At 37.8% G+C, this 25,061-nt stretch overlaps 2 protein-coding genes and 1 pseudogene across 3 annotated transcripts; all 3 read right to left on the bottom strand.

The window, feature by feature from the left end:
- Nucleotides 1-1,076: 1,076 nt before the first annotated feature.
- On the bottom strand, nt 1,077-7,798 carry LOC149387503 (calcium-transporting ATPase 9, plasma membrane-type-like). Its single transcript, XM_089622168.1, has 7 exons — nt 6,456-7,798; nt 6,243-6,311; nt 6,096-6,141; nt 4,944-5,003; nt 4,662-4,824; nt 3,894-3,991; nt 1,077-1,211 (listed from the first exon to the last, which is right to left on the bottom strand). The coding sequence occupies exons 3-7, from the start codon at nt 6,135-6,137 to the stop codon at nt 1,077-1,079; spliced, it is 498 nt and encodes a 165-aa protein (XP_089478294.1). The 5' UTR covers nt 6,138-6,141; nt 6,243-6,311; nt 6,456-7,798.
- Nucleotides 7,799-9,977: 2,179 nt separating this feature from the next.
- On the bottom strand, nt 9,978-11,689 carry LOC149387502 (putative carboxylesterase 12). Of its 2 annotated transcripts, none has more exons than XR_016300691.1 (3): nt 11,150-11,689; nt 10,853-11,040; nt 9,978-10,500 (listed from the first exon to the last, which is right to left on the bottom strand). XR_016300691.1 is itself a non-coding variant. In XM_089623074.1 (3 exons), the coding sequence occupies exons 1-3, from the start codon at nt 11,157-11,159 to the stop codon at nt 10,369-10,371; spliced, it is 342 nt and encodes a 113-aa protein (XP_089479200.1). In that variant the 5' UTR covers nt 11,160-11,689; the 3' UTR covers nt 9,978-10,368. The 2 variants fall into 2 exon arrangements, 1 of the variants encoding a protein (XP_089479200.1); XM_089623074.1 differs by having other exon boundaries at nt 10,853-11,052.
- A 326-nt stretch (nt 11,690-12,015) lies between these two features.
- On the bottom strand, nt 12,016-14,374 carry LOC149387501 (pentatricopeptide repeat-containing protein At5g50390, chloroplastic pseudogene; annotated as a pseudogene).
- Between the last annotated feature and the right edge of the window lie 10,687 nt (nt 14,375-25,061).

Here is a 25,061-nt window from a genome sequence, read left to right as displayed (position 1 = left end):
ATTATCTAATTTTAAGTAATTCAACTCCGCCGAGACCCTGAATACAATCTCACCCTTTTATGTGTGCAGAACCCAAAACACTGAAAGAAAAAAAAAATATGAGCAATATACATTTTTTTTATAAATTATGAAAAATATTTAATAGCATCCGAGAGCTTTGATTCAGCATCCAAGCTTGAATCATCGCGGTGTTTTGCTAATGGGATTAATAAATATCGTCATTTTAATTTGTTCTATCAAGGTCCACCGAGGCAATTAAATCACTGAATTACAACACGAAAAAATAAAAGGAATTAAGAAATGAAGAGAAAACGTTAGCTAATTTCTTCAATAAACTTGGAGAAGATTAAAACATGTACCAATAAAAAAGTTATACAGATCGTTATTAACAACAACTTCATTTCGAAGAATTATGGTAGTCAATAATAGAGAGCAACTACAAATATAAATAAAATTTCCGAAAATATTCCTCAACTCAAAACGCAAAATCTAGCTTCACCAACTCAAGCTGCATATTAGCAAAGTAAAAGTAAGAACCTGAATTTAAAAATTATTTTCGTGTTCCCAGTTTAGTCTAGGATATCACCGGAGAAGATGACCTAGACACGGAAAAACTGAAACAAACCCAAATTCAAGAACAAAACATGAACTGATCCATTCGAAATTGACATCCAAAACCTAAATAATCTAGAATCAACAATAATGTTTGTCCATATATCTGCCACCTGCAAATAGATCAGCCTGAATAGCTTAGTTCTTGCATTATGAGAATCACTTTTTCTTGAACTCTCTGGAGATTCGTATGATATCTTTTCTTTTGAGAAATTTTATAAAAAAATATGACTCATAACTCACAAGTCATGATATTGCGTTTTTACTCGCCAAATATTTGAAACATATGAATATTTGGACCGAAATCCTCAATGACTGAGAAAATACAGCATATAGCCACGTATGGCCGCAGCCGGAAGCAAAAAGATAAAATACCATTGCAAGCAGCCATATGTGGCAAAACATAGCCTTTTTAATAATCGATTAGGGTATTTTGGTCAAACATGCCATATTTTTTCCAATTTTTACAGGTTTGGATGGCGATCCATTTCTTCATAAGCAGTTGCTCTGCGTTGTATTCTGCTCAGCGTTTTGTTGATATCGAGACACCTTTCTAGTGTGAACGTGGGACATTTCATTGCACTCAGAGTTTTACCTGCCTGCAAATACTCAAACCATCTACAAGCATTTACTCTGGATCGAAAAGCGGATATAAAAGTATAAAGCTTTGAGCTTAAAGAGGGCTTAAAAAGAGAAGATTCATTCATAGTTTCAATTGAATTTGCTGAAAAGCGAACATGATTGCATTCTCATCGGTTATCTTCGTACTCTTAGTTACCTTCTACGATCATAATTGGCTCTTCCCAATGGGCTTACGATTTGATTTCACTAAAAGGGAATTTATTTGTGATTACTAAGCGTGGATCCGGGAGCCATGGCATCGAAGATCCGAAGAAACTCTAAACTCAAGAAAATCGGAATAAAACGTCTCATTATGGCGTTTGTACATATTGGAATAAATATAAAAGAAGGCTGACCGGCAACAAGTTAAGCGAAGCGTAGTCGGTGGAGTCCCGGGTTAGCTTCGGACGGTGGTGCTCGCCAATGATACTCGAGCTAAAGAAATTTCAAATTTAGAAAAAGAATTGAACAGGCTAAGAGCGACCGCCAAATGCAAAAATGGTAAGTTAAAGCTTAGTTGATGCATTTTATCGAACACATAGCGGACCAAGGGATTGTTATGATAACAGAGAAACGCCATTGCGGCTCTTCTTACAAGATGTACACACCATATTCATCGCATGTGCATTTTAGTTCATCATCATGGAAACAGTGTTTAAAAAGACGGTTTGTAGGCGCGCCTGCTCTAAGGCTTACGCCTGGGAGTCTTTCTGGCGTTATGCGCCTCAGTCGAATAAGGCGAGCGCCTTAGGCGGTAGAATCGCCCTTTACCGCCTTTGAAATGAGAGGTTTTTTAAAAAAAAATCTGGGCCAAAATAATCGGTCGGGCTTGTAATTCGGGCGTTTTTAGGTTTTTTTTTAATGACAATTAACTATAAGTAATTAAACCACACCACTCGGTATATGAACCGTCTCTCACGCAACCCTCTATGTCCCTCACGTTGATATCATGGAAGATGATGACGATGTTGTTTGATCACCTAGATGATGACGAGGACATGGAAGATGATGACGATTTTTCAGAAAACGAAGAGCTAGAAGACTGGATCGGTTCGGTTCGGTTTTTGACATTTTTAGTATCCGAATCCAAATTTTCGGTTTTTTAAAACTCGGTCCAGTATCCGGTCCAATTTAGTCTAAAACCGAAATTCGGTTATCCGAATATTCGGTTATCCGGTTTCTTAAATCCAGTATCCAGTCCAGTATCCAGTTTTTAAAATTCGGTTATCCAGTTTGTAAAATTTCAGATCCAGTTTAATATCCAATTTTATAAAATGGATATTCATTTTCTAAAATCCAAATCCGGTTTGTAAAAATTCAAAAAACGAGTACAAACCACTCTTATAAAGCTCCAAAATGACAATACATAATCTAAAACTGAGTAAAAAAAATAAAATTCAAAAGGATACTCGTCTCCAACTACATGAACATGTAAATATCATAATATAAAATTAAAATTACAACCCTAATGATCATAACAAACCATACAACGATTGAATTTGTGTGTTACTTTTATAGATCACATAATCAAGTTGTAGTAGCAGTATGAGTTGATATATGAGAAGTTTGTTCTTCTAATGTTGATCATCATCTGTTAATAATAATGACATAAATTTAAAATAAATTTGTTTTAATAAACAAACAACAAATGAATATGTCAAATAACTTATCAAATAATTATCTAACCCAAAACAACTTGCTTAGAATCATTTAGTGCTTCCACTTCAGTAAAATCTGATTTGGGAAAAAAATAAAAATGCTAGGTCTCTCTCAAAATTAGGTCAAGTATTTTTTTTTTAATATATATTTATTTTTAATTAAAAAAAAATCGGTTAAATAACCGATATCCAGATTTTTTCAAAATCAAATCCGATATCCGGTCCAGTTTTGTAAACCGGATCGGTTATCCGAATCCGAATTTCGGTTAGCTGACGTGGCTCCGAATTTCGGTTTCGGTTCGGTTTGGATATCGGTTTTATCCGATTTTCGGTTCGGTTTTGTACAGCCCTACTAGATGATGACGAGGACATGGAAGATGATGACGATTTTTCAGAAAACGAAGAGCTAGAAGACTATGATTTGTTTGATTAGTGTCGTCGAGTTTAATTTATATTTGAGTCTAAAACTCATTTTTTTTTTAGTTTTTGTTTTAATACTTATGAAAACTTGAAAATTACTATGAATTTTATATATATTATATATTTTCTATATTATTTTTTAGGCTTACACCTCGTACCGCCTAAAGGCTTACCGCCTCCGCCTAGAAATGGATTTTGCCTCAATTCCCGCCTCCGCCTATTTAAAGAAATCTGAAAACTTAACGACACCATGAATCATAAAAGGAAACTGTTTCGGGTTTTAGTACAAGATATTCTTCTCAAAGATTACACTTTTATCATACATTCAATGCAATGTAGTTATACAAAAGAAATTGGGTGAATTAGAAATGCATCATCACCAACATTGTTTACTATTTCAATAAGAGTGCAATACATCACCAATGGTGATGCATTACCACGTGAAATAAAACTGACACCTGGGCTGCACTAAGTCTTGAAATTTTGAGAAATGATGTGGTGTTGCAACACCCTAAGATGATATGTGTCGATAAATGTTTTTTTTAAGCGCTACCCAGAAAAAGAATGTAAAATGATACTCACCTTGACAACTGAAGCAAAGTTATCATCTAAGATAATAATATCTGAACTTTCTTTTGCAACTTCAGTTCCTTGAATCCCCATAGAAGACCAATATCTGCCTAAAATAGAAATTGTCGTAAATGCATTAAACTACTACCAATAATTATTATAATAATAAATAAAGAAAACAAAACATAAAAAGAAAAATAGATCAATTAACACTGACAATATCTTATCTTCGCAGTGTAGAGTAGAGGAAAACATTATTATGCAGAAATGAAACACAATGCGGATATATTTATCCATTAAGATATTTATAACTATTCAAATTTGAATTTGCTTTTCATATCCTGTTGTAAAATTGATTGGCATTTCAAGATTGACGACGGTATCATGGCCCTTTTATGTTGACACCCCTACGAAATCCCAAAAACTCACCAGCCCCACAAGGACAATATTGGACCACAAGAAATATCCTTCTCAAGTTGGAAAAGTGCAATGATTTTTTTTTTTTTTTAAAGAAACAACAGCCATGAACAATGAAATTATGAAATGCACAATGATGACAGACCTCGTGAAGTGCAGGTGCGTCATTGGTGCCATCTCCAGTTACAGCGACGACTTCTCCGGACTTGCGTAATGCTTGGACAAGCAATAGTTTGTCATTCGGTGAAGATCTTCCCATTACCTGTATGATTGCTTCAACTTTAGTACATTACTACTGCAAGACTGGGTTGTCCAGTGGACGGATACTATATTTAATAGCTTAACATTCTCTTTAGTGGGTACCGTTATCTTCTTGGCAACTTGTTCCCTTTCCTTCTCCGAGAGCGCGGAAATCTTTTCCTTCAATGATGTTAGGATGAGTAGCGTCTTCTAGAGAACGGAGTATTCCACACTCCAATGCGATCGCTTTGGCTGTTTGTAGATTGTCACCAGTAATCATGCGTACCTAGAGTGCAAAGCAAGGATCATGTCGCATCATTGATATAAGAAGAGACAAAAAGGTTCTAAAAGACCATTTTGCAATTACATACACATAGCATAGCAGTCTAGAGGAAATTGGAGTACCTTAACACCAGCAGCTGTGCATATTCTCACAGCATCTTGAACTCCAGGACGAAAAGGATCCTACAGACAAGGCATGGTGTCAGATCATTATGTAACGAAATATATCACAGGAACGGACCTTAGTTTGCTACAAGCCATAAAGCTTGTAGAGTCGCCATTGTTTGATGAGCCAATGACAATACATCATTTGATACTAAAATGGAAATAGGGGTAAAATATCCTTTGTTTCCTTAAGGTTGTACACTTGAAATCAAGATCAATACACTCGAACTGAGAAAACTCTGCCTCACAAGTGGGGGAAAAGAAGAGGTTCACACCTCGGTAATTTTGAAGCTTACTTAAATTTCACATAATATGACCTGAACATAGCTGCTGCGTAGATTTTTTTTTTTTTTTTAAAGCTCTTGTTCATATCCAAGTAAAAAGGAAGGATAACAGATGGATGATACAGTAAAACAACGATAATAAACCGGAATAAGGGCATCGTTTTCACTTTAGCAGTGTAAAAGAGAATGCACATATAAACGTGGGAGTGAGCTTATTTATTTATGGAAATATATATTTACATTAAATTACTTGAAGAGTTTCTCAGTTCCATCATGCACAATAATGTCTCTATCTAATAAAAAAAATAGCAAGTTAAAGCTTAGTTTCCATTTAAAATATGAGCTTCCTCTTTTTGGTGGCCGAATCAATTACACAGAGAAGAAGAAGAAAAAGGGAAGGGAAAACAAAAAAGACAACACAAAACCCTAGTATTTAATTATAGAGCGATGAAGATCATCAATTCAATTTCAGTTTTCGATTTTCATTCGGACCTCATTTTGTTGAGCTGGTTCAGCGCTGGCTGAAGAATGTTGTACAGAACCCAGCCGATCGCCGGCGCGATCACCCAGTAAAAAAAATAACAATCTCATAATACAAAAGCAGTAAAACAGAGGTTTTTTTTTTTAAAAAAAGGGGCTAATACGATTCATGATGAAAACAAATAAAAGAATAAAATTAATTCAGGAAGAGAAATTAGACCTCAAGCAACGGAAGACCACTGATGAAGAGAAGCAACAGAGTGAGGAAGATCGGGATCTCAAAAGAAAAACTCAACCTCAGAGAAAAACTGTACACATAAAGTAGAGTTTTTTGTTTATAACTAACCTCCATCGGCGAAGAGGAGCTGCAGAACTTCGCCACCAACATTAGTCTGCTCATCATATTAAGAGCAAGTCAGCATGATATAGAACTGAGGTCTAGAAATTTCTAACACTACAGACACCATTGAGGCACTGAAGGTAGAAATCATACCTTCACTGGAAGTTCACTGCCAAATCAATCCACATATACAATTACTTGTCCCTCTCTGATGAGATCTCTCTGAAAATCCATAACTAAAATAAATAAATATAAAACCAATTCAGAATCGCAAGTTAACTCGATCAAATTTACGTAAAAAATATGAACAACGATTACAGAGTGAGTACGAATATGAGACGAAGAGCGATCCAAGCAAACCTTTACCTGTTTAGGTTTCGGCCAATTAACCTAGAGAATTCGAACCATCTGCTTCCCTAAATGTTCAGGGAAAAACTAAAATTAACGAAACAGCTCAGCCAAACAAACGAACCAAAAAAAAAAAAAAAAAAAAAACAAAGAGTAAAATCCTAAGGACAATGATATTAATTTTGTTTCACCTGAGTCTAACAAGACATTCCAAGAGAAGATAACAATCTCGAAGAACAAGAAACCTGAATAACAACCGGTGCCAATATAGCATAGAGAATTGACATCATCATGACACAACATAAACATCGAACCCTACATCAGATTCACGAAAGAAGAATATGGTTTACACAAGAGGCAGCCATCTAGAAATTCAAAGCAAACCAAATACAAAAATAGATATTGGCAATAACAGAAAGGTTCCAAAGGAAACAATAGATCTATAGCCTTTCCGATCATTCCAGGTTCATAGATAACCCTAAGAAGACGCAGATGAACCTTCAGAGACGAGTAAGACAAGGGCCAAGGAACCACAATTCATGTAAAACCGTCCTAATTGTTATATGACAGGTAAGTAACGAAAAATCAAAAGTAACTTCAGGAGAAAAAATCGAGAGATCGACAAACAGAAGAGGTCAATTAAACGAAATATCCATATATCAGGTGATGGAATACCAGAGACCTTGTGATGCGATACGAGCCTCTTGAAAAAAATCCTAACACAACTTGAAAAACGCAAAACCGAAATAATTCTAATGCGCTAAAAAACAATTACCTTGTTAAAGAATTCTTAAATCTTAATTGTTTGATAATTCAAAAGAGATTACAGATCCTATAGCGATGAAGTCGAGAAAAGAAACATGCCGAAACCATAGAAACCCGCGGAAGATAAAACTGAATTGGGCTAAAATAAATTACAAAAGTAAACCGCCGACTTTTTTACGCTTTAAAGGTTTTTATTTTTCAATTTCATTTGAAGATTTCACGGTTTGAATCGGCGGTTTGGCCGATTCGAAACTGACCAAGAGCTATTTTACTTCAGAAATACCCAAAAACGTGAGAGAGACTGAGAGACAGGGGATATAGAAAAAGAAATGAATTCGAAGGAGATGAAGTGGAGGGACCTGGAGATCGAGAGTGGCGTGGTAAAAACTTAGGTTTCAACATGGTGTAGGGTCTGAGTCCACCATCGCAGAAGTCGGTCGGCGATCGGACCAGCGAGATCGATCAAGCAAAAATTATTTGGGTCTGGACTTGGACTGAATACGTAGAAGATAAGATGGGAGAGAGAAGCAGAAGATATAAAAGAACATAATTTGAAAAGACATGCCTAACGGAATGGACACGCCGGTTTACTTTTATCGAATGGATCAATTTTTGCTGGATTACGAAGATGAAGCGACGTCATTTTATTGAGCGTCCACAAAAAAAAAAAAAAAAAAAAAAGAAAAAAAAAGATTACGTGTCATATTATAATTGGTTAAAAACCTTATGAACAGTGTTTTCGGATTTACACTTATTATATTTTAATAGATATATATATATATAATTATTGTTATTTGTAGATTTATAAGTATACAGATTATGACAACTGTGTATTTTCGTGTTTATGGTTACGAGTAAAAGTGTCCAAAAATATTATTTGATTTATTTTGATAAAAAATATCAAAATTGCTGTGATAATTTCTCCTCCTTGGGTGTCGTGTGTGGTTCAGGTAAGATAGATAAAAGGAGAGACAAACTGTTCAGTTCATGCTGGTCAACTCTTTTATTTGTTTTTAAACATTTAAGATTATCGAGAAAGCAAACGTGGAAGACTATTTAGTAATTCTCCAAAAAAGGTTGTTATTAATTAAAATTGTAATTGATACCTAATAAAAAGTCAAATGCTTTAGAATGAGGGTGAAGAAATACAATATGATAAAACTGAAATAACACATGGCAGCCAAGAACCATGCCAAAGACAATATTTAAAATTTAAAGATTAAATAATATAATTTTAAAAAAGAAGTTAAATAAGCATTACGTACCGTTCTTGGTTTCCACTCTTACACGCACGCACTAACGGAGTTAGAAATTGAAATCAAGAGTCCAATTTAAAAAAATAAATAAAAACGAGCAAATTTAAAAAAAAATGATATAAATTTAGTTAAAAAATAAAACCTGATCAAAATTTTAAAGTAAAATTTCTAATTTTTAAAAGTGAGCGGGAGTTGGGGTAGCATAAGTCCTCCTCAATTTTTTTTTTTTCACACTTTTTTTACCATTTTTTTTCTACTCTGAACATTTAAGAAATTTATTCGTAATCTTTATTGCTAGGGATATAAAATCAAATATTTATTTCCCAAAATCGAATCTAAGTTCAATGACAAATTGGAAAAAAAAAAAAAAAAAAAAAACACCAAAGTGAAGAAATGGATGTGTTGCGATTGAGTTTGTATATACAAAAGTCTCACATAAAAAATAATAATTGATTTTGTGGTGTTAATATAAAGAAAACTTGGATAAACATTTGGGCTCTTAAGAGTGAACCAATTTTGTTAAGAGCCTAGGACAGCAGACAAGTTTAAGTATGGCGCACGCGCGTCGCCGCAATACAGTCGGCCCAAGCCGAGCTGGGCTGAGCTTGCCTTGGGAGATTAACTTTTTGGGCCAGATTTTCTTCATAATTCGAATAATTTTATTTAATTATTAAAAATTATTCGAATAATGTGTATTAAATCCTAGGCTACTGTTTTCGCATGGGTTTATTGGCTATAATTATACATTAATACTGTTGCTATGGCGAACGATTTAAAAACATTCAAGCGGAGTTTTAATACCCAATAAAGGCCTTTGCCGAGAGAATCAATGTTGAAGGATCAAAACCGTTGTCAACCTCTCCTATAAAAGGACGAAGTCTCTCATCCTACACACCGAACCAAGAGTATAAAGCATTCCTCTCCTCTAGAAATTGTAGTCTAATTTTCTTGTAGTCCCGATGGTAGTTTCTGACCAAGGTTCTAGTTCGTCGTAGATGTTCGTAGTGGTGCTCCGCTCGTCTATTCATCGTTTTATCCTGAGAATTTTGCATTCAAGAATTCTAGCACATGTGGGAGGATGTTTAATTTTTTTTTTATAGAAACGATCTTAACGCTTTCACTTTCTGATTTGCTTTACCGGTCAAGGTTTACCCAATCTTTAGTTTTTTATTCTTCATATTATCTCTACTTCTATTTTTTTTATTAGTTTTCTAAAATTAATTATTTATTTAATTAATTTTGCAAACTGTTCTATTCCCGCAAATATTACTTTTAATATTATTGTTAACAAAATAAACTTATAAGTGTAATCTCTATTGTAACTAGACGCCGAACAACGCAACACAAGCAATCTTGTAAATTCACTTTCATTTTCGATAAATCTTACTCTATGATCGAATAAGTTTTAAAATCAACTCCCATCTCATCATCAATGTGATTGAACTCGAAGTTGCCCTCCGACGATCAAGGCAGTTAACAAAAGCCGTCTAACGATGGCTATTGAGGAGGTGGTGTTGGACATTCACAAACTTGGATGACTAATAAGTGACCTTTAAAAGTACAAAGGTTTACGTATGGCTGTAGTTTCCACATTTAAGACAAGGGTATGAAATTATTCATTCAAGTTTTTGCAAACGATTTGATTATGGGTTAAAAAAGCTTTTGCTATTCCGTATTAAATTGAATTTCTAGCAGAAAACATTCAAAACTTATCTATAATAAAATTATAAAAAAATCAAAATTAAACAATTCTAACAAAACAATTTCAAACACCAAACCAATGCACAAAATATCCTAATTGCTTCTTATTTCTAGTAAGAAAGTTATCGCACGTGGGCTGACGGAGATGGAACACGTGATCTTCGCCACCGGACTCGACGACCTTAACGGTCCCACCCCACGCGCTTCTCTTAAGCGCGTCGACGTAACGGATTTCTTTTCCCTTGAGAATATCCTTCTCGGCCACGCACACCAAAAGCCTCCTGCACCCGAGCTTCTCGAGATCCGGGTCCTTCTCCGGGTTGATCCACTGGGAGGAGATTCTGCGGGGCCCAGTGGAGGAGGAGCAAAAAAACACAATTCAGAAGGTGCCACGTGTCATAATCAAACTCCTTTAAAAGGAGGACGTAAAAAACATATAAACGTTTGTAGAAGTCAAAAGTCCATTCAATTTGAAAGAGTTACAGTTTTTTTTTTTTTTTTAAATACTGAATTTAAAAGAAGTACATTAAAAATGATAATAGTAAACAATATTAAGAAGACCACAAAGAAGTCCATAATTTCTTTTAAAAAAAGATCACTAAAATGCCAATGAGAAAGAGAAGTTATTAAGTGAAAAAACAAATATTAAAAAAAAGAATTGTGTGGAGGAGAATCCCCCAAGATCTAACGAACCTGTTCCTCGGTGTTCGTGGGAGAGGGTACGTAGAGGCGAGCGGAGAGAGGGGTTTCTCCGGCGGAGGAGATGATGACGTCAGACGAGATGACTCCGGTGAGGTCGTCGACGGAGGGAGCCACCGTGTCAGTTCCCATGAGTCGCTCCACTCGGCTGTCCTTGTGGATTTTCAGGAGAGGAGACAGATCTGTGGCGAGCTCTTCCATTGACGTACGTTATGGGAATGAAGGAATTATGGAACAAAGATCTTAGAACTAGATGATTTTCACAGAACATTAGGGATTGAGAAAACTTACCTCGATCCATGACGAGAGTGACGGTGACGGCAGCGGATGATCACCGGAATTGGTTTCAGTTTTCTTTTGATGGCTCAGGAAAACTACGTTATGGGTTGAGAGATTACCAATCCCTAGAGTTACTTTAAATAGACTCACGATTAGAGTACAAAGAGAAGTTACCTTTTATTTATTAATCAATAGAATTTATCTTATTCATTATTTAACTAATGGGTATTAATACACGTGAGTCATAATTGTTTCACACATACAAACCCACGTTGTGAGCCTAAGTTATTATTATCCTGTTCAGGTTGTCCCATCGCTGGGGATGATGAAGACGAATTCGATGGAGAAGATTTTGACGACGAGTTTCCTGTTAAGAATCATCTTCAGCTTGATCACTCAGATTAGAATCCTCTTGCCAATGACTCGGTAAAAAAATATTATTTTCCGGAAGATCTATTTGAAGACATTTTCAGGGCAATTATAAATAATTATTTATTTTACAGGACGGTGGAGACAACCCTAACAATAATAACAGTAATCAGCAATGGCAGCCCAATGTTCACGCTTTCTCTGTTGGAGGAAGTGGTAATTGGATTTCCTAATCGATATCAGAAATATATATATAGACATTCAATTAATTAAGTTGCTGTGATTGGAATGTGTAGTTGCTGGTAAGGAATTTGATGGAGAGAGAGAAGGTTATGGCAATGAGTCCAATGAGGAATGGAAAGACAGTGTAAAAGTGGGAAGCGAGGCAAGAAAAGAGAGGAAATGTGCTCAGCAAAGACGATGTAAACAACGTTGAAGCCGATGAGGATGATTACATGCAATTCTCAAATCACCTCTCAATAAAAGAATAAATAAAAATTACTCACAACTGAATAACAAGAGTAGGCCAATTTTTATTTATTATTGAGCTATGATTAAATGGACAATCTTAACATTAAAGTTGTGTGCTTGAAAAAGAAAGACAAGAAAGTCACCAATAATCTCCACAAGAGCAATTCCCATCTTTATGATACTAACTGAAGAATAGAAGTAAAATGAAACAAGGTGTAGTATAATTGTTGAAAGAAATTACCAATAATCTCCACAAGAACAACCTCCATCTTTGAAATGGTGAAACCTACTAGCGTCCCTGAGAACGATTTCTCTCCTGGCGACCAAAGCGATCAACTTGATCGCGGAGTGGCAATCGCCGCTGACCCGATGGCCCTGCACGATCTGCAGCGACGTCCCGTCGGAAGTACTGATGATCCCGAACGAGATCGCGAGTTTCTCGCTCTGATGCGACGACCGTTCTTCGCGTTCGTCGAGCACAGAGCCTCGCTCGGGGACGTACCCGAGCTCTGTGATCTCGGCCGTCAGTTCCTCGAGTTTCCGGTAGATTTTTTCGGTTTCCGCATGGGTCTTGTCTCCAGACCGAAACACGTGGGCCTGTTTATTCACCTCTATCCAAGTGCACGCCGGGAAAATCCTCAGACCCTTCCTTTTCAGGGTCCGAAGCACGGAAGAAGCTTCCTTTGCCTTTCCTGTGGCCTTGTATATTCTCAAGAGGACTAGATAGCCGTTGAGCTTTTCCGGCTCCATTCCGTAGATCTTCTCGGCGGCGATTCTCCCGAGCTCCAAATCCCCGTGGACCCGGCAAGCGGTGAGAAGCGCGGCCCACATGTTGACCGTGGGCTCGAACGGGGCTTTCAGTATCATCTTGTGGGCTTCTTCCAACCAGCCTTCTCTCCCGAGCAGCTCGATCATGCACGCGTAGTGCATCGCCCGAGGCTTGACCTTGTGGTCTCTGCTCATTGACTCGAAGATCGCCCAGCCTTGATCGGAGAGGCCCGAGTAGGAACAAGCCGAGAGGACCGCGAGGAACGTGACGTGATTGGGGATAGTCTTCCGGTTGTTCTTCATCCTCTCGAAGAGCTCGATGGCCTCACTCCCGAGCCCGTGGTTGCCGTACGCGGCGATCATCGCGCTCCACGTGATCACGTTCTTGAACGGCATTTTGTCGAACACGTTGCGGGCGTCCTCGGCGCTGCCCCACTTTCCGTAGAAGTCGACGAGCGCGGTGTTGGCGACGAGGTTGAATCCGTAGCCGTGGCTCACGAGGTCGGCGTGGACTTGCTTGGCGTGCGCCATCGAGGCGAGCCTCGAGCAGATCTTGATGACTATGGAGAACGTGAATGGGTCGAGTTTAACGCCCGAGTCTCTCATCTCGTAGTACGAACTCAGGGCTTCCTCGGTGTGTTCGTGGAGCGCGTTCGCTGCGATGATCGAGGTCCAAGCCACCGTTGTCTTCTTCGCCATCCTGGAGAACACGAGCCGAGCTTCTTTAATGGAGTTGCACTTGCTGTACATGTCGATCAGAGCGCAGGCCACGTAGGCGTTGGCCACCACGTTGGACTTGACCGCGCAGGAGTGAATCTGCCGTCCGATCGTCATGATTCCGAGGCCCGAGCAGGCTCGGATCACAGGGGTGAATGTGTGGTCTCCGATCTCGGAGAATTTCTCGTGGACCACGACGAACAGACTGATCGCCTCGGCAAAGTGCCTCGAATCCACGAGGCCCGCGATCATCATGGTGGATGAGACCAAGTCCCTCTCGGGCAATTCGTCGAACAGTGTGCGTGCTACTTTCATCATCCCGCACCTCACGTGCATATAAAGAAACCTCTTCCTCATGTGCAAATCCAATTCAAGGCCAGTCCTGTAAACAAATTCAGAGAGATTTTTCACTCCTCTAACGGAGTTCAATCCGATGCAAGCCCTTACCAGTGAATCGAGAGTACTGGTCCGGATTCCATTACAGCCAGCGATCTCCAAAACCCCGAAAAGCTCGAGTGCTTCTCCGTATCTCTTCCCCGAAACAAGCTTCTCTATCTCGTCGAAAATCCCACTCATCGACCTCGTAGCCACCTTCGGCTCCTCGATCGATGCCGTTTTTTCCCTCTCGCCAACGTCCACCGCGAAACGTTTCGCCTCCGGGCGTGGCTGTAGAGAGCACTTTGCGCGGGGAGCCACAGCCTTCGGCGGCGATATCAGAGATCTCCGGCGCTCGAAGGACCGAGTATCGGAGGAAGAAAATCCGAAGACGCAAGAAATTGTGGCGGTTCGAGATCCGAGCGAGATTTCCATGGCTATAGAGATGAGATCGTAGCTTTGGAAACACACGCAGAGAAGAAAAGATCAGAGCGAGTTTCGTTCGGAGATTTGCTTCGGAGAGTACGCAGGCCCGGCCCTATAGGATAAGACGTCCGTGTTTGAGGTGTTTGAGTTGTGTATCGGGTCAAGCTGATATATATAGCCAAATAGTAATAAAGGCATTTGCAAAATAGCCATTGTTTGTCGATTATAAACAAACTAACTCAAGTAAGATTAATCTAAGCTGAATTAAATTTAATTCCAACGAACTATAAAAACAGAATTTAAGTTTTATGAAGGCTGAATTAAAATTAATCGAGGCAGGATTAAAAGTCGCAGTACTCTCAATTGGCTATTTTGTTATACCTAATGAAACTATGGCTATTTTGCAAAACTCATAGTTTGAATTAGCTACTTCATATCATTTTTCCTATATTTAATTATCCTTTTGCTCTTTCTCTTTTGTCATTGACTCCTCTCTCACATCCTCTCACAAATACCAATATTCATCCGGTCAAAGTCAAGTACATGGCTCACATTCATAACAAAAAGTACGTGACTCAATCCAAAAAAAAAAATGAATTTGTACTAATAAATTATTGACCAAAATGATGAAAAAAATATATATAGAGAAAAATCATAATAAAAAGGAGCAAAATGTTATGGCCTCATTAAATTATAAACCTAGTGATCAATAAAAGAATTAGTGATGACTAAAATGTTACAATGATAAGAGGTTATGGACTATTTACATTAAAAAAAAATAATGCCTAATTATTTATTTTCTCTTAAGGCCTTAGTATGCCTTGGGCCTGCCCTGAGACCGACTGTGATACGATATATTATATGCACTGCGTGTGTGTGTGAGTGCGTGGATCCTTAATATAGAGGCGAGAGATACAGAGAAAGTATAAGTGCCAGCTTTGTTTATATTTATTTTAAGAATGATCCAACCACATCATTGAATATGTGGGTTGAATGTCAATTTCTTTCCTGAAAATATAAACACAGCCAAAATAAGCAAATACTCATATAAGGAAATATGATAGACAATGAAAAACGGCAAAAGTGCATGAATTCGTACGAGATACACGTGGGAGTCGAGACGCAGTAAATAAAGACTAGATAATATAACATATTAGGTCAATGGACGTAACTTATTGTGAGTTGCGTGACTGAAAGAAGTTTTTATTTTATTTTATTTTGGTTATTAGTAAAAGCGTGATTATATTTGCTTTGAATCCGGTTCAGTGAGAGAAGAAATCGATATAATGTAGGATACAGAAGTGAAAACCTACCATCCGCGTTAACTTATATATAAGAAGCTCGATAAAAGGTCACACGAAGTTTTGAACTACCAACCTTTCACTCCCATGTTTAATTTTCCCTCTTTTGAATTGTTATAAGCATTTGAGTTCTTATAAATGTTTGTATTTCTCGATCTGTTCATTGTCTAGCATGGAAGATTGGTTAGTCATTTTCACTTATTTTTTTCCTTTATCCCGCCTTTTATTCAGGATCAACAAACTGGACTGTGGAGTTTCGAATTCTCAATTGAAATTTAAAAAAAAAAAAAAAAACCTCGATATGTTTTCCTTGGGAGTTGGAACTCTAAGCCATGACTTATTTAAGCCGGAACTTTTACAAACCTAGAGATATAACAAAGAAAAACACATTCAATCCAATAACATTACACGGAAGCAGCCCAAATTGTTTTAGAGACAACACAGTACTTCCATATATATATATATATATATATATATATATATATATATATATATATATATGTTACTATTACTTTTCAACGACCTAATGAAAGCCAAGGCTCGAGGAGGAGGAAGTTGCCATTAAAGCACCACAGTCCTATCTCGATGATTCTCTTGCACATTGTTTTGGTTAGAGAACTTAAATCTGACGACGAATACACCATGTTTTAGATGCGAACTGGATTCGCTCCACCTGCAGAGTGGGGAGATTATGAGCTTAAGGGTGTCAATATGTAATTACGGATATTTAATTAATAAATCTCAATTTATTAATTGAGAATATAATTTATATAAAAATGACGGTTAAAAGTAGGATATCATAATATAAATCTCAATTCATTAATTGAGAGTATAATAAACGCGAGCATATCGAACGGCACAAACTGAAACCAAACGTTTCGGCCGATTAGCATAATCTTATTCCAGTTTGTACCTAAGAGCATCTCCAATACATTGCACAAAACTCTATAAATAGAGTAAACACTCTTCAACGATAAAAAACTCTAAAATTTTTATTTGGTGTAAATATTACACTAAATATTTAAGCATTATTTTAATCTAATTAATTCATAATTCTAAATTATAATTTATAAGTACATATTTTAATTAATCCAAATTCAATCAATATGTTTGTCGGCTCATATTTCGGAAAACCCAAAGGAAATGGGGTCCAACCAAACCAAAAAGCACCTTTGCCTCTCTGCCAGCTGCCAGACCTGCCTGCCAACTCCCCATACATGCAAGAAGAGTGTCGCCCACTCTCCTTGCTGCTTCACGCCCAAATGGGCTTGGTGAGCCCGCCCGCGTTTTGCCTTTTTGTCCGATAACGTCATCCGCTCAAATGCTCACACCAACACAACCCAAACATTATAAATACCCCATTCACTTCACCAAATTCTCTCAAGAAAAGAAAAACCTAGGCAAACTCATGCCAAATTTCTCTCTCACTTCTCTCGCTTGATTTTTCTCCCACAATAACACTTAAGATCAAAATAACACCACATGAAAAAGAGAACCAATTTTCTCTCATCTCTTTCACCCAAAATAAAGAGAAATAATCTACTTCCATTCTCTCTAAAATGGAAGAAAAAATATTTACCGTCTCAAAAACATTTTTCTCACAAAACAAGGCTGATCAAGCCAAATTAGACTTCCCTCTAAAAGTGTTCAAGAGTTTGAAAAATCAATTTTCATGCTCTTCACTTAGTAAGAGAAAAATCCCGTCGACCCGTGATACGATTCAAGATCCTCTGAAGCTCTTGGACACGTTGGACCTTGTCCTAACTTTCCTCGAGCCGTTTGGAATCTTGAAAAAAGTGATTTCTCCTCCCAAAACACAATTTTTAAAAACTCATCTGAAGCTCTCGGCTACTTTGGGCATTGTCTTAAACTTCCTTGAACCCTTTGGAATCTCAAAGAGTGATTTTGGGTCCATCAAAGATTAGGCACGTGACTATTCCAAGTACATCGAGTGTCAACAAATGTTAAATCCAAAAAACGGTTTAACAATGTTTTAAATTGTTTGGAGATTTTTTTATAATTCAAGTTAATTTCTTCAATTCCACTTAAATTAAATCAATAATTAAAAAAAATTATATATTTCAAACCAAATTAAACCGATAATTAATATTAATAATAATTTATTGAAATTTATTCTCTAAAAATGTTGTATTATTTATGTAATTAAATTGATTAATTTTCACTTTTATTAATTAATTTTTTTTTTATTTTTAAATAATTTATTATTGATTTATAATATATGTTACACATAATTAATAAATAAAATACAATTACTGTTGACGTTTAGAGAGAGAGAGTCGAATCTGGAGAGAAGATAAAGAAATAGAGAATCGGAGAAGAGAGAGAGAGCTCAGAGACTTTGAATATTTCTTATCTTTGATATTAATTTGTATCACCTATTTATACATATGGTGGGTACAAGAGAGAGTGTAATAAATACATGTGTAATAACTACTTCTAGGAAAAAGAGAATAATAAATATACACAGAGAACAAGACATAGGAAATAACATGAGAAATAAATGCGACAATTTCCCATGTGGAATGAGTTCCAAGGAGAGGACTTCCGAGGCAAGCTTGTCAGCGGAAGGGCGAGCTGGCGAGCTCGACGCGGAAGGGCGAGCTGACGAGCTCGATTTCAACACTCCCCCTCAAGCTTGACTGTATATGTTGAGTAGGTCAAGCTTGCTACATAGCTCGGAAAAGGTTGCTCGCGGAAGGGCTTTGGTGAGAATGTCGGCGAGCTGATGACCTGACGGAACGTATTCCATATCGATTATTTTTTCTTCAATCTTTTCACTGATGAAGTATCGGTCGATCTCGATATGTTTTGTTCTGTCATGATGGACTGGATTTTTGGCTATGCTGAGAGCAGCTTGATTATCGCAAAAGAGCTTGATAGGACCTTCGATGATGATCTTGAGGTCGTCGAGAACTCTCTTCAGCCAGATGTCTTCACATACTCCGCTTGCTAAGGACCTGAGTTCGGTTTCAGCACTACTTCTTGAGACAACGGACTGCTTCTTGCTTCTCCAGGTAACAAGATTTCCCCAGACGTATGTGCACATGCCTGATGTTGATCGTCTGTCTGGAACATATCCGGCCCAGTCTGCATCTGTGAATACTTCGACACCTCGACTTCGTCTTTTCTTGAAGGAGAGACCAGTCCCTGGGGCAGATTTGAGGTATTGGAGAATCCTCATGACTGCGTCCATGCGAGTTTCTGAGGGATTACTCATGAATCGACTTACCATACTCACTGCGAATCCAATATCTGGTCTCGTGTGAGTTAGGTAGATGAGTTTTCCTACGAGCTGCTGAAATCTTTCTTTGTCGGTGGCGGCCTCGTTGGTGCGCGCTAGAAGTTTCACATTGGCATCCATCGGAGTGTCAACTGGTTTGCAGCCAAGCATGCCAGTTTCTTTGAGGAGGTCCAACGTGTACTTGCGCTGGGAAACAGAGATGCCCTTTTCTGATCGAGCTACCTCCATGCCGAGGAAGTATCGTAGGCTGCCGATGTCCTTGACTTCGAACTCAGATGACAAAGTTTGTTTCAGTCTCCTGATCTCTTCCAGGTCGTCTCTGGTGATGACTATATCGTCCACATACACACTAAGAATTGTGTGCTTGCCTTGTGTGGAGATTTTTGAGAAGAGTGTTGGATCTGCTTGACTCTGCTCGTAGTCACAACGTTTGAGCACGTTGATGAATTTTCCGAACCATGCTCGAGGGGACTGTTTTAGTCCATATTGTGACTTCTTGAGTTTGCAGACTTTGTTGGCTCCTTGATCTTTGTCAAATCCTGGTGGGAGTTGCATGTAGACTTCCTCTTCCAGTTCGCCGTTTAGAAAAGCATTCTTTACATCGAGCTGGATGAGAGGCCAATCTAAGTTGGCTGCTAGTGAAAGGAGGATTCTGATGGTATTGAACTTTGCAACTGGAGCGAATGTTGCTTGATAGTCAATGCCATACGCCTGCGTGTACCCTTTTGCGACAAGTCGGGCTTTGTATCTCTCCACTGTCCCATCTGGATTGTGTTTGATGGTGAAGAGCCATCTACATCCAACAGTTCGCTTGCCTGGTGGTAGCTCGACGATATCCCACGTATCATTCTTTTCGAGGGCTTGGATCTCAGCATGACTTGCGTCTCGCCACTCGGGACTTTGAAGGGCTTCCTCGATGGAGTTCGGTACTTTTCCTTCTGTTAGGAATATTGCCCACTTGAAGATAATGAATAAATGATTACTAAATTCGATAATAAGATTACTTTATTAGCATTATATGATTAGTGGGTTGAGTTCTAAACAATTAGAATCAATAACAACTATCTTCCATAGCCTCCGTATCTAACTGAGTCACGTGCTGGGCACCTGAGTTCGGGCGGTGAGCTAAAACGAGGTCGATGACTGATATACGCCTGGAAAGCTATATCTAAAGTCATATATGTGGAACACATGGGTGAAGGCTGATCACTATGTGGGAGCATTCTACACTTGTGGTAAGTGTACGACCCGGACAGGTCTTGGTGTAGATGTGTCGTTTAAGGACCGTTACGACACACTAACCGAGGCCACTATGATGGTCACAGTGAGACTTGATCTAAATCCTGAAGTGATCATGGACACTGGGTTATGTTACTGAGCTCTTTGACTCATTTGCTAAAAGGCTATTCATGCTAATCACAGCTTATGTATTGGGAGTTTTCTCAGAGCATAATTCGAGTGGGAAATGATTTACCGATACGGAATCCAGCCTTCCTGAAAGAAGGTTAATGTTCACTCACCTAAGGGTTGATTCCAGAACCGATAGATTGCTAGCACTTTCGAAGTAAGTAACGTTCGAAAGAATCTTTCGCTGGGGAAGCAACAATGCTTAGGGCTGATATGTATCAAGAGAAGTATAACGGATAAATTGACTTCTCTTGACACGGGTTGAACCTGGAGGATCTTGATCACGAACTGACTATATCAGTGGACACTCGTCACGATGAGTAAATATAATTCTAGTATAAAGGAGAGTTCAATCTTGGCTTACAAGGTGGAGTATTTGACCAAGATTAGACGAATCGATGGACAAAAGAGAAAGGACTATTTCGTCTTTTTCATCGGATTTGTTAAGCTCCTATTACTAGGTCCATAGTCCCCGATTCGGCTCTGATAAAGGCGGATAAGAACTTTCGTATAATGATGTCTATCATTATTAATCTCACTTGTTGTAATTGTGATTGACAACATTAATTCTGGAAAACGGGTATTCGCATAATTAAATAAATATTTATGGTAGAATTGTTTATTTATGTTTGATCAAGTAAATAAACAATTATTAATTATTCGTTTATTGTTGGACCAAGTAAATAAATAATTAATTGGGTTTTAAGCAATTGGGCCTTGCACAAAAATATGAAAGTCGGATTTAGGGTTTTGGCACTAGGGTTTGCGCAAATCCCCTTGGCCGTGTGCCTAAAAACCGATTTTTATAATATTGGTATTTACCAATATTTTCTCTTTAGTTGTTTAAATAAAGGAGAGAGAATAATATAAGATATTTTCCTATATTTTCTCCTTATTTAAAGGAGAGTATTTAGGAGAATATTTAGGAGAATATTTAGGAGAAAATTTAGGAGAATAATATATTCTCCTTTATTATCTCACTAAATAAATTATTCTCTATTTAAATATCCCATAGATATTGATCTGATGGATGAGAGAAAAAGTAGGATTCACTTGTTGAGATCCAAGGGCCTAGATTAAATCCATTAGTGTGAACACAATAAAATGAAATAAAATATTATGGAAGATTCCATGAATATCTCCTTTTTACTACTATAAATAGAGGTTAATGAGAAGGCAAAAATTAAGTTTTTTGACCTAATAATTTCGTGCAACCTAGCCCTCATTGGCCGTGCACTTCTGCTTCTCTTCCCCTCGGAAATTCGTTTCCATTCTTAGTAAAATAAGAGCGAGATCTCGAAACACCTAGTTTCGTGATCTAGTGAGATAAAGACTGTGCCCACTCATCTTTCTTATTCGCCTCGGAGATTACGTTTCGGAAGACTAAGGTGTCATCCTCGAGTCCTTCATCAAGACGACTCAAGACGAAGACGGATTGTGAAAGCTTTCAGTTCGTGAGCCAAAAACTGTAAGTATTCGTTTTTCGCTCTATATCGGTTGCTTGACTTATATGCTCTCGTGAATTAAATTAATTAAACATAACTAGATCTTGTTAATTATAACCATAATTTAATTAGCTTATGATCAGCGTAATTAATTATTTTTCCGCATTAATATGGTTATATGGTGGAATCATCTCTAAAGAGGCGCGTCGGAGCGATCGTTCGTGTCCGATGCGCGCTCGATCCACCAACAAGTGGTATCAGAGCTAGATGTTATGATTAATTAATCGATTCGTTCTTGTAATTAATTTAAATATGGTTTGAATGAAATTATATGTGGATGTGAATTTCATGCAATTCAATATATGACATGTGAATTGTGATTCGTGGTTTGATCGTAGAATATTTGATTCTCGCTTTTCTAAAATTTTTTGTAAACCCGAAATTCAAAGGGTATAGGTTTTATGTAATTATTATTATTATTGTTCTAATCCGATGGTGTGACGTTCTTGATCACGACGATCGGCGAGAGACGGACACACAACGAAGAAGCATAACGGACGAAGAAAGCCTCCACGATTACGCCACAAGAAAACTTGTCACAAAATTTTGTGACAAGTTTCGGCCGTCTTTTTTTTTTTGTGCCGGGCCGCGCCCTCGTGGCGGCGGCGGTCCGGTGCAGCCTCAAGTCTAATCTTGACCTAGGTCAAGATTAGAGGATTCGTCCGGGCCTCAGCCCGGAAACCCTAGTGGGCCCACGGGCCCACTCAATATAAAAAAAAAATACCGAAAAAAAAAAATTAAGTTTTTAAATGTTTTATTTAATTAATTGTATGGGCTGAGCCCTAATGATTTTTATTTAAAACATTACAAAATAAATGATATGATATCGATTTATTTTAAATGAGACATTAGAATGGACCCTTACTTAATTAGTTTTTCGATTAAAAAATTAGAAAAATTAAATAATTTGATATTGATTTATTTTTCTAAGGGACATAAGAATGGGCCCAATTGAATCCATGGGCCAATATGATTGGGCTCATCTTGATTTACTTTATAGAATCAAATAGGAAACGATCACCAAGCCGATAAGAGGCTAAGCTGAGAGGTACTTAAGAAGACCTAGTGTCTCACCTTCTCTACTGGGAGCTTTTCCGTGATGGAATACTTTTAGGATAATCAAGACTAGATGTCACGAATTCCTAATCACTAAGCTATATTGAAACATCTGTTTTTAAGGGTAGCTTAGAAACACTCGAGTTTTTAATATGACTTAGTTAACTTGAGTGGATCACCTAGATTAAAGTTAATGCTAGGAAAATTAAAATACTGAAAGTATATTGAGTCGTAGGTCTCCAACATTGACACAACACCGTGAGGATGAAAGATCCCCTCGTGACCGTCGGTTTTCTAAACATGGTGGTCAGTTCCATTCGGAAGGGCTTTTCTGATTCCAATACCAAGGTTGTGTCTCTGACGATAGGTGGGAGGGTTGATCTCTGCGTGTACTAGTTACGCTAGTGCGTATGAGCTAGATTTCTTTCACTGAAATGTTGGGTTGACTCATGCATGAACCAACCGGTGGTTGCTCATGTGGCCAAAGATTCCTATAAAATTGGTAGTTAGTGAGCATAGTTATGAAGGTGCATGTACTATGATTGCTCACTAATCTGAGATGGTTCTCATTTTCACTAGGTGCACTCCGTTACGTCACCAGAGTGAAACGGACTGTGGCTATTAGTATAATTACCTTGGAATATAAAAACTGGGTTCTTTTGTTTAGTATTTTATCCCGTGCATGTTTGCATTATAGTTTTTATTTCCTAAATTATATTGATAGTTGTTTCTTTTCATATTGCCAATAAATGTGCTTTTTATGTTTTTAGTAATCATGTCGAACCATATTATGGCCCTGTTATCGAAAGACGTCCTGACTGGAGATAACTTCCCTAAGTGGAAGTCGAATCTCAACATTGTGCTTGTGAGTGAAAGCATTCACTTTATCCTCACTGAAGACAGACCTCCTCTTCCTGCTCATGGTGCCTCCAAAAACTTGAGGGAGGACTATGACAAGTGGACTACTGCCAATAACAAGGCGGTGGCCTACATGCTCGCAAGCATATCTGATGCGTTGCGAACTAAGATGGAAGGGAAGGAGACCGCTGTGGAGATCCTTGACTCGTTGCAACAAATGTTTGGGATGCAAAGCGAGCAAGCCCGCATTGAGCTCAACCGTAAGTGCACTAGCACTAGGATGACTGCGGGAACTCCGGTGAGGGATCATGTCATGAAGATGACTAACTACTTCACCGAAGCTGAACTCCATGGGGCACAGATGGATGAGGTTACTCAGGTGGGAATAATCCTGAATTCCCTTTCGAGTGACTTTATACAGTTTACGTCCAACTACATCATGAACAAGTTGACGTATGGACTGTCTCAGCTGTTGAATGAACTACAGACTTTCGAGTCTATCACTCGACATGGGAAGAACAAAGGGTCAGCTCTCTATGCTGACAAGAGTTCTTCGCCTAAAACCAAGAAGAAGTTGACTTCTGGTGCTGAGTCATCTAAGGCACGCCCGAATACTTCAAAGGGGAAAGGTCCCGCTAAGGAAAGGAAGAACTTCAAGAGAAGTGGAAAAGGAAAAGAAAAGAAGCGAGAAAGCATTGGTAAATGTCACCACTGCAACACTGAAGGCCATTGGAAGAGGCATTGTCCTTTGTACTTGGCTGAGCTTGAGAAAAACAAGAAGAATGCTGGTATCGTACCTTAAAATTCATGAATAAAGATATCCTAAAAATGTTTTGAGGATAATTATTCATGAGCATACTTCTTTTCTTGTTGCAGAGCAGATCTGATAGAGCACACGTGTGTAGATGAGCTTGCTGAACAATGTCGGATTCAAGCCCGAATTGTAGAGAAGCTCATGCTCCGTTTGAAGATCTAATTTCCCGCTAGTTTTATTACTTTCATCTTTGGATTTATTTTTTGAACATGGGATGTGTCATTTAATAATCCGAGGTTTTCTGGATTGTAGCCTTCATGGCTATTCCAGAAAGGATGAATCTTTCTTTCTTTATGTTTTATTACATTATTTATGAACACAAGGTTGTGTCTTTAAATATTTCCTTCTATTGAATGCCTTGATTGCTTTTATGATATTTGAATATGCATGAATGCTTATGTCCTTATGAAAAAGATATAGAATATGAAGGTCACGTTTTTCCGTTCATATGCTATATAGAAGCACAATAAATAAATATAAATATTTTCTAAGTTATTATCTCTGTTAGAATTTAATTAGCTTTTATTGCTTCATTAAATTCTTATGTTGAATATGTTTTATTGTTTAAGAACTATTTAGAGCTTTGAAAGCGTCT

This window comes from Urtica dioica, chromosome 8 (genome assembly GCF_054948205.1).
Source record: "Urtica dioica subsp. dioica isolate 48M chromosome 8, U.dioica_male_clone48M_v1_H2, whole genome shotgun sequence".
Classification (NCBI taxonomy): domain Eukaryota; kingdom Viridiplantae; phylum Streptophyta; class Magnoliopsida; order Rosales; family Urticaceae; genus Urtica; species Urtica dioica.
The sequence above is the reverse complement of the archived record's forward strand: the minus strand, read 5'-3'. Positions and strand labels throughout refer to the sequence as shown.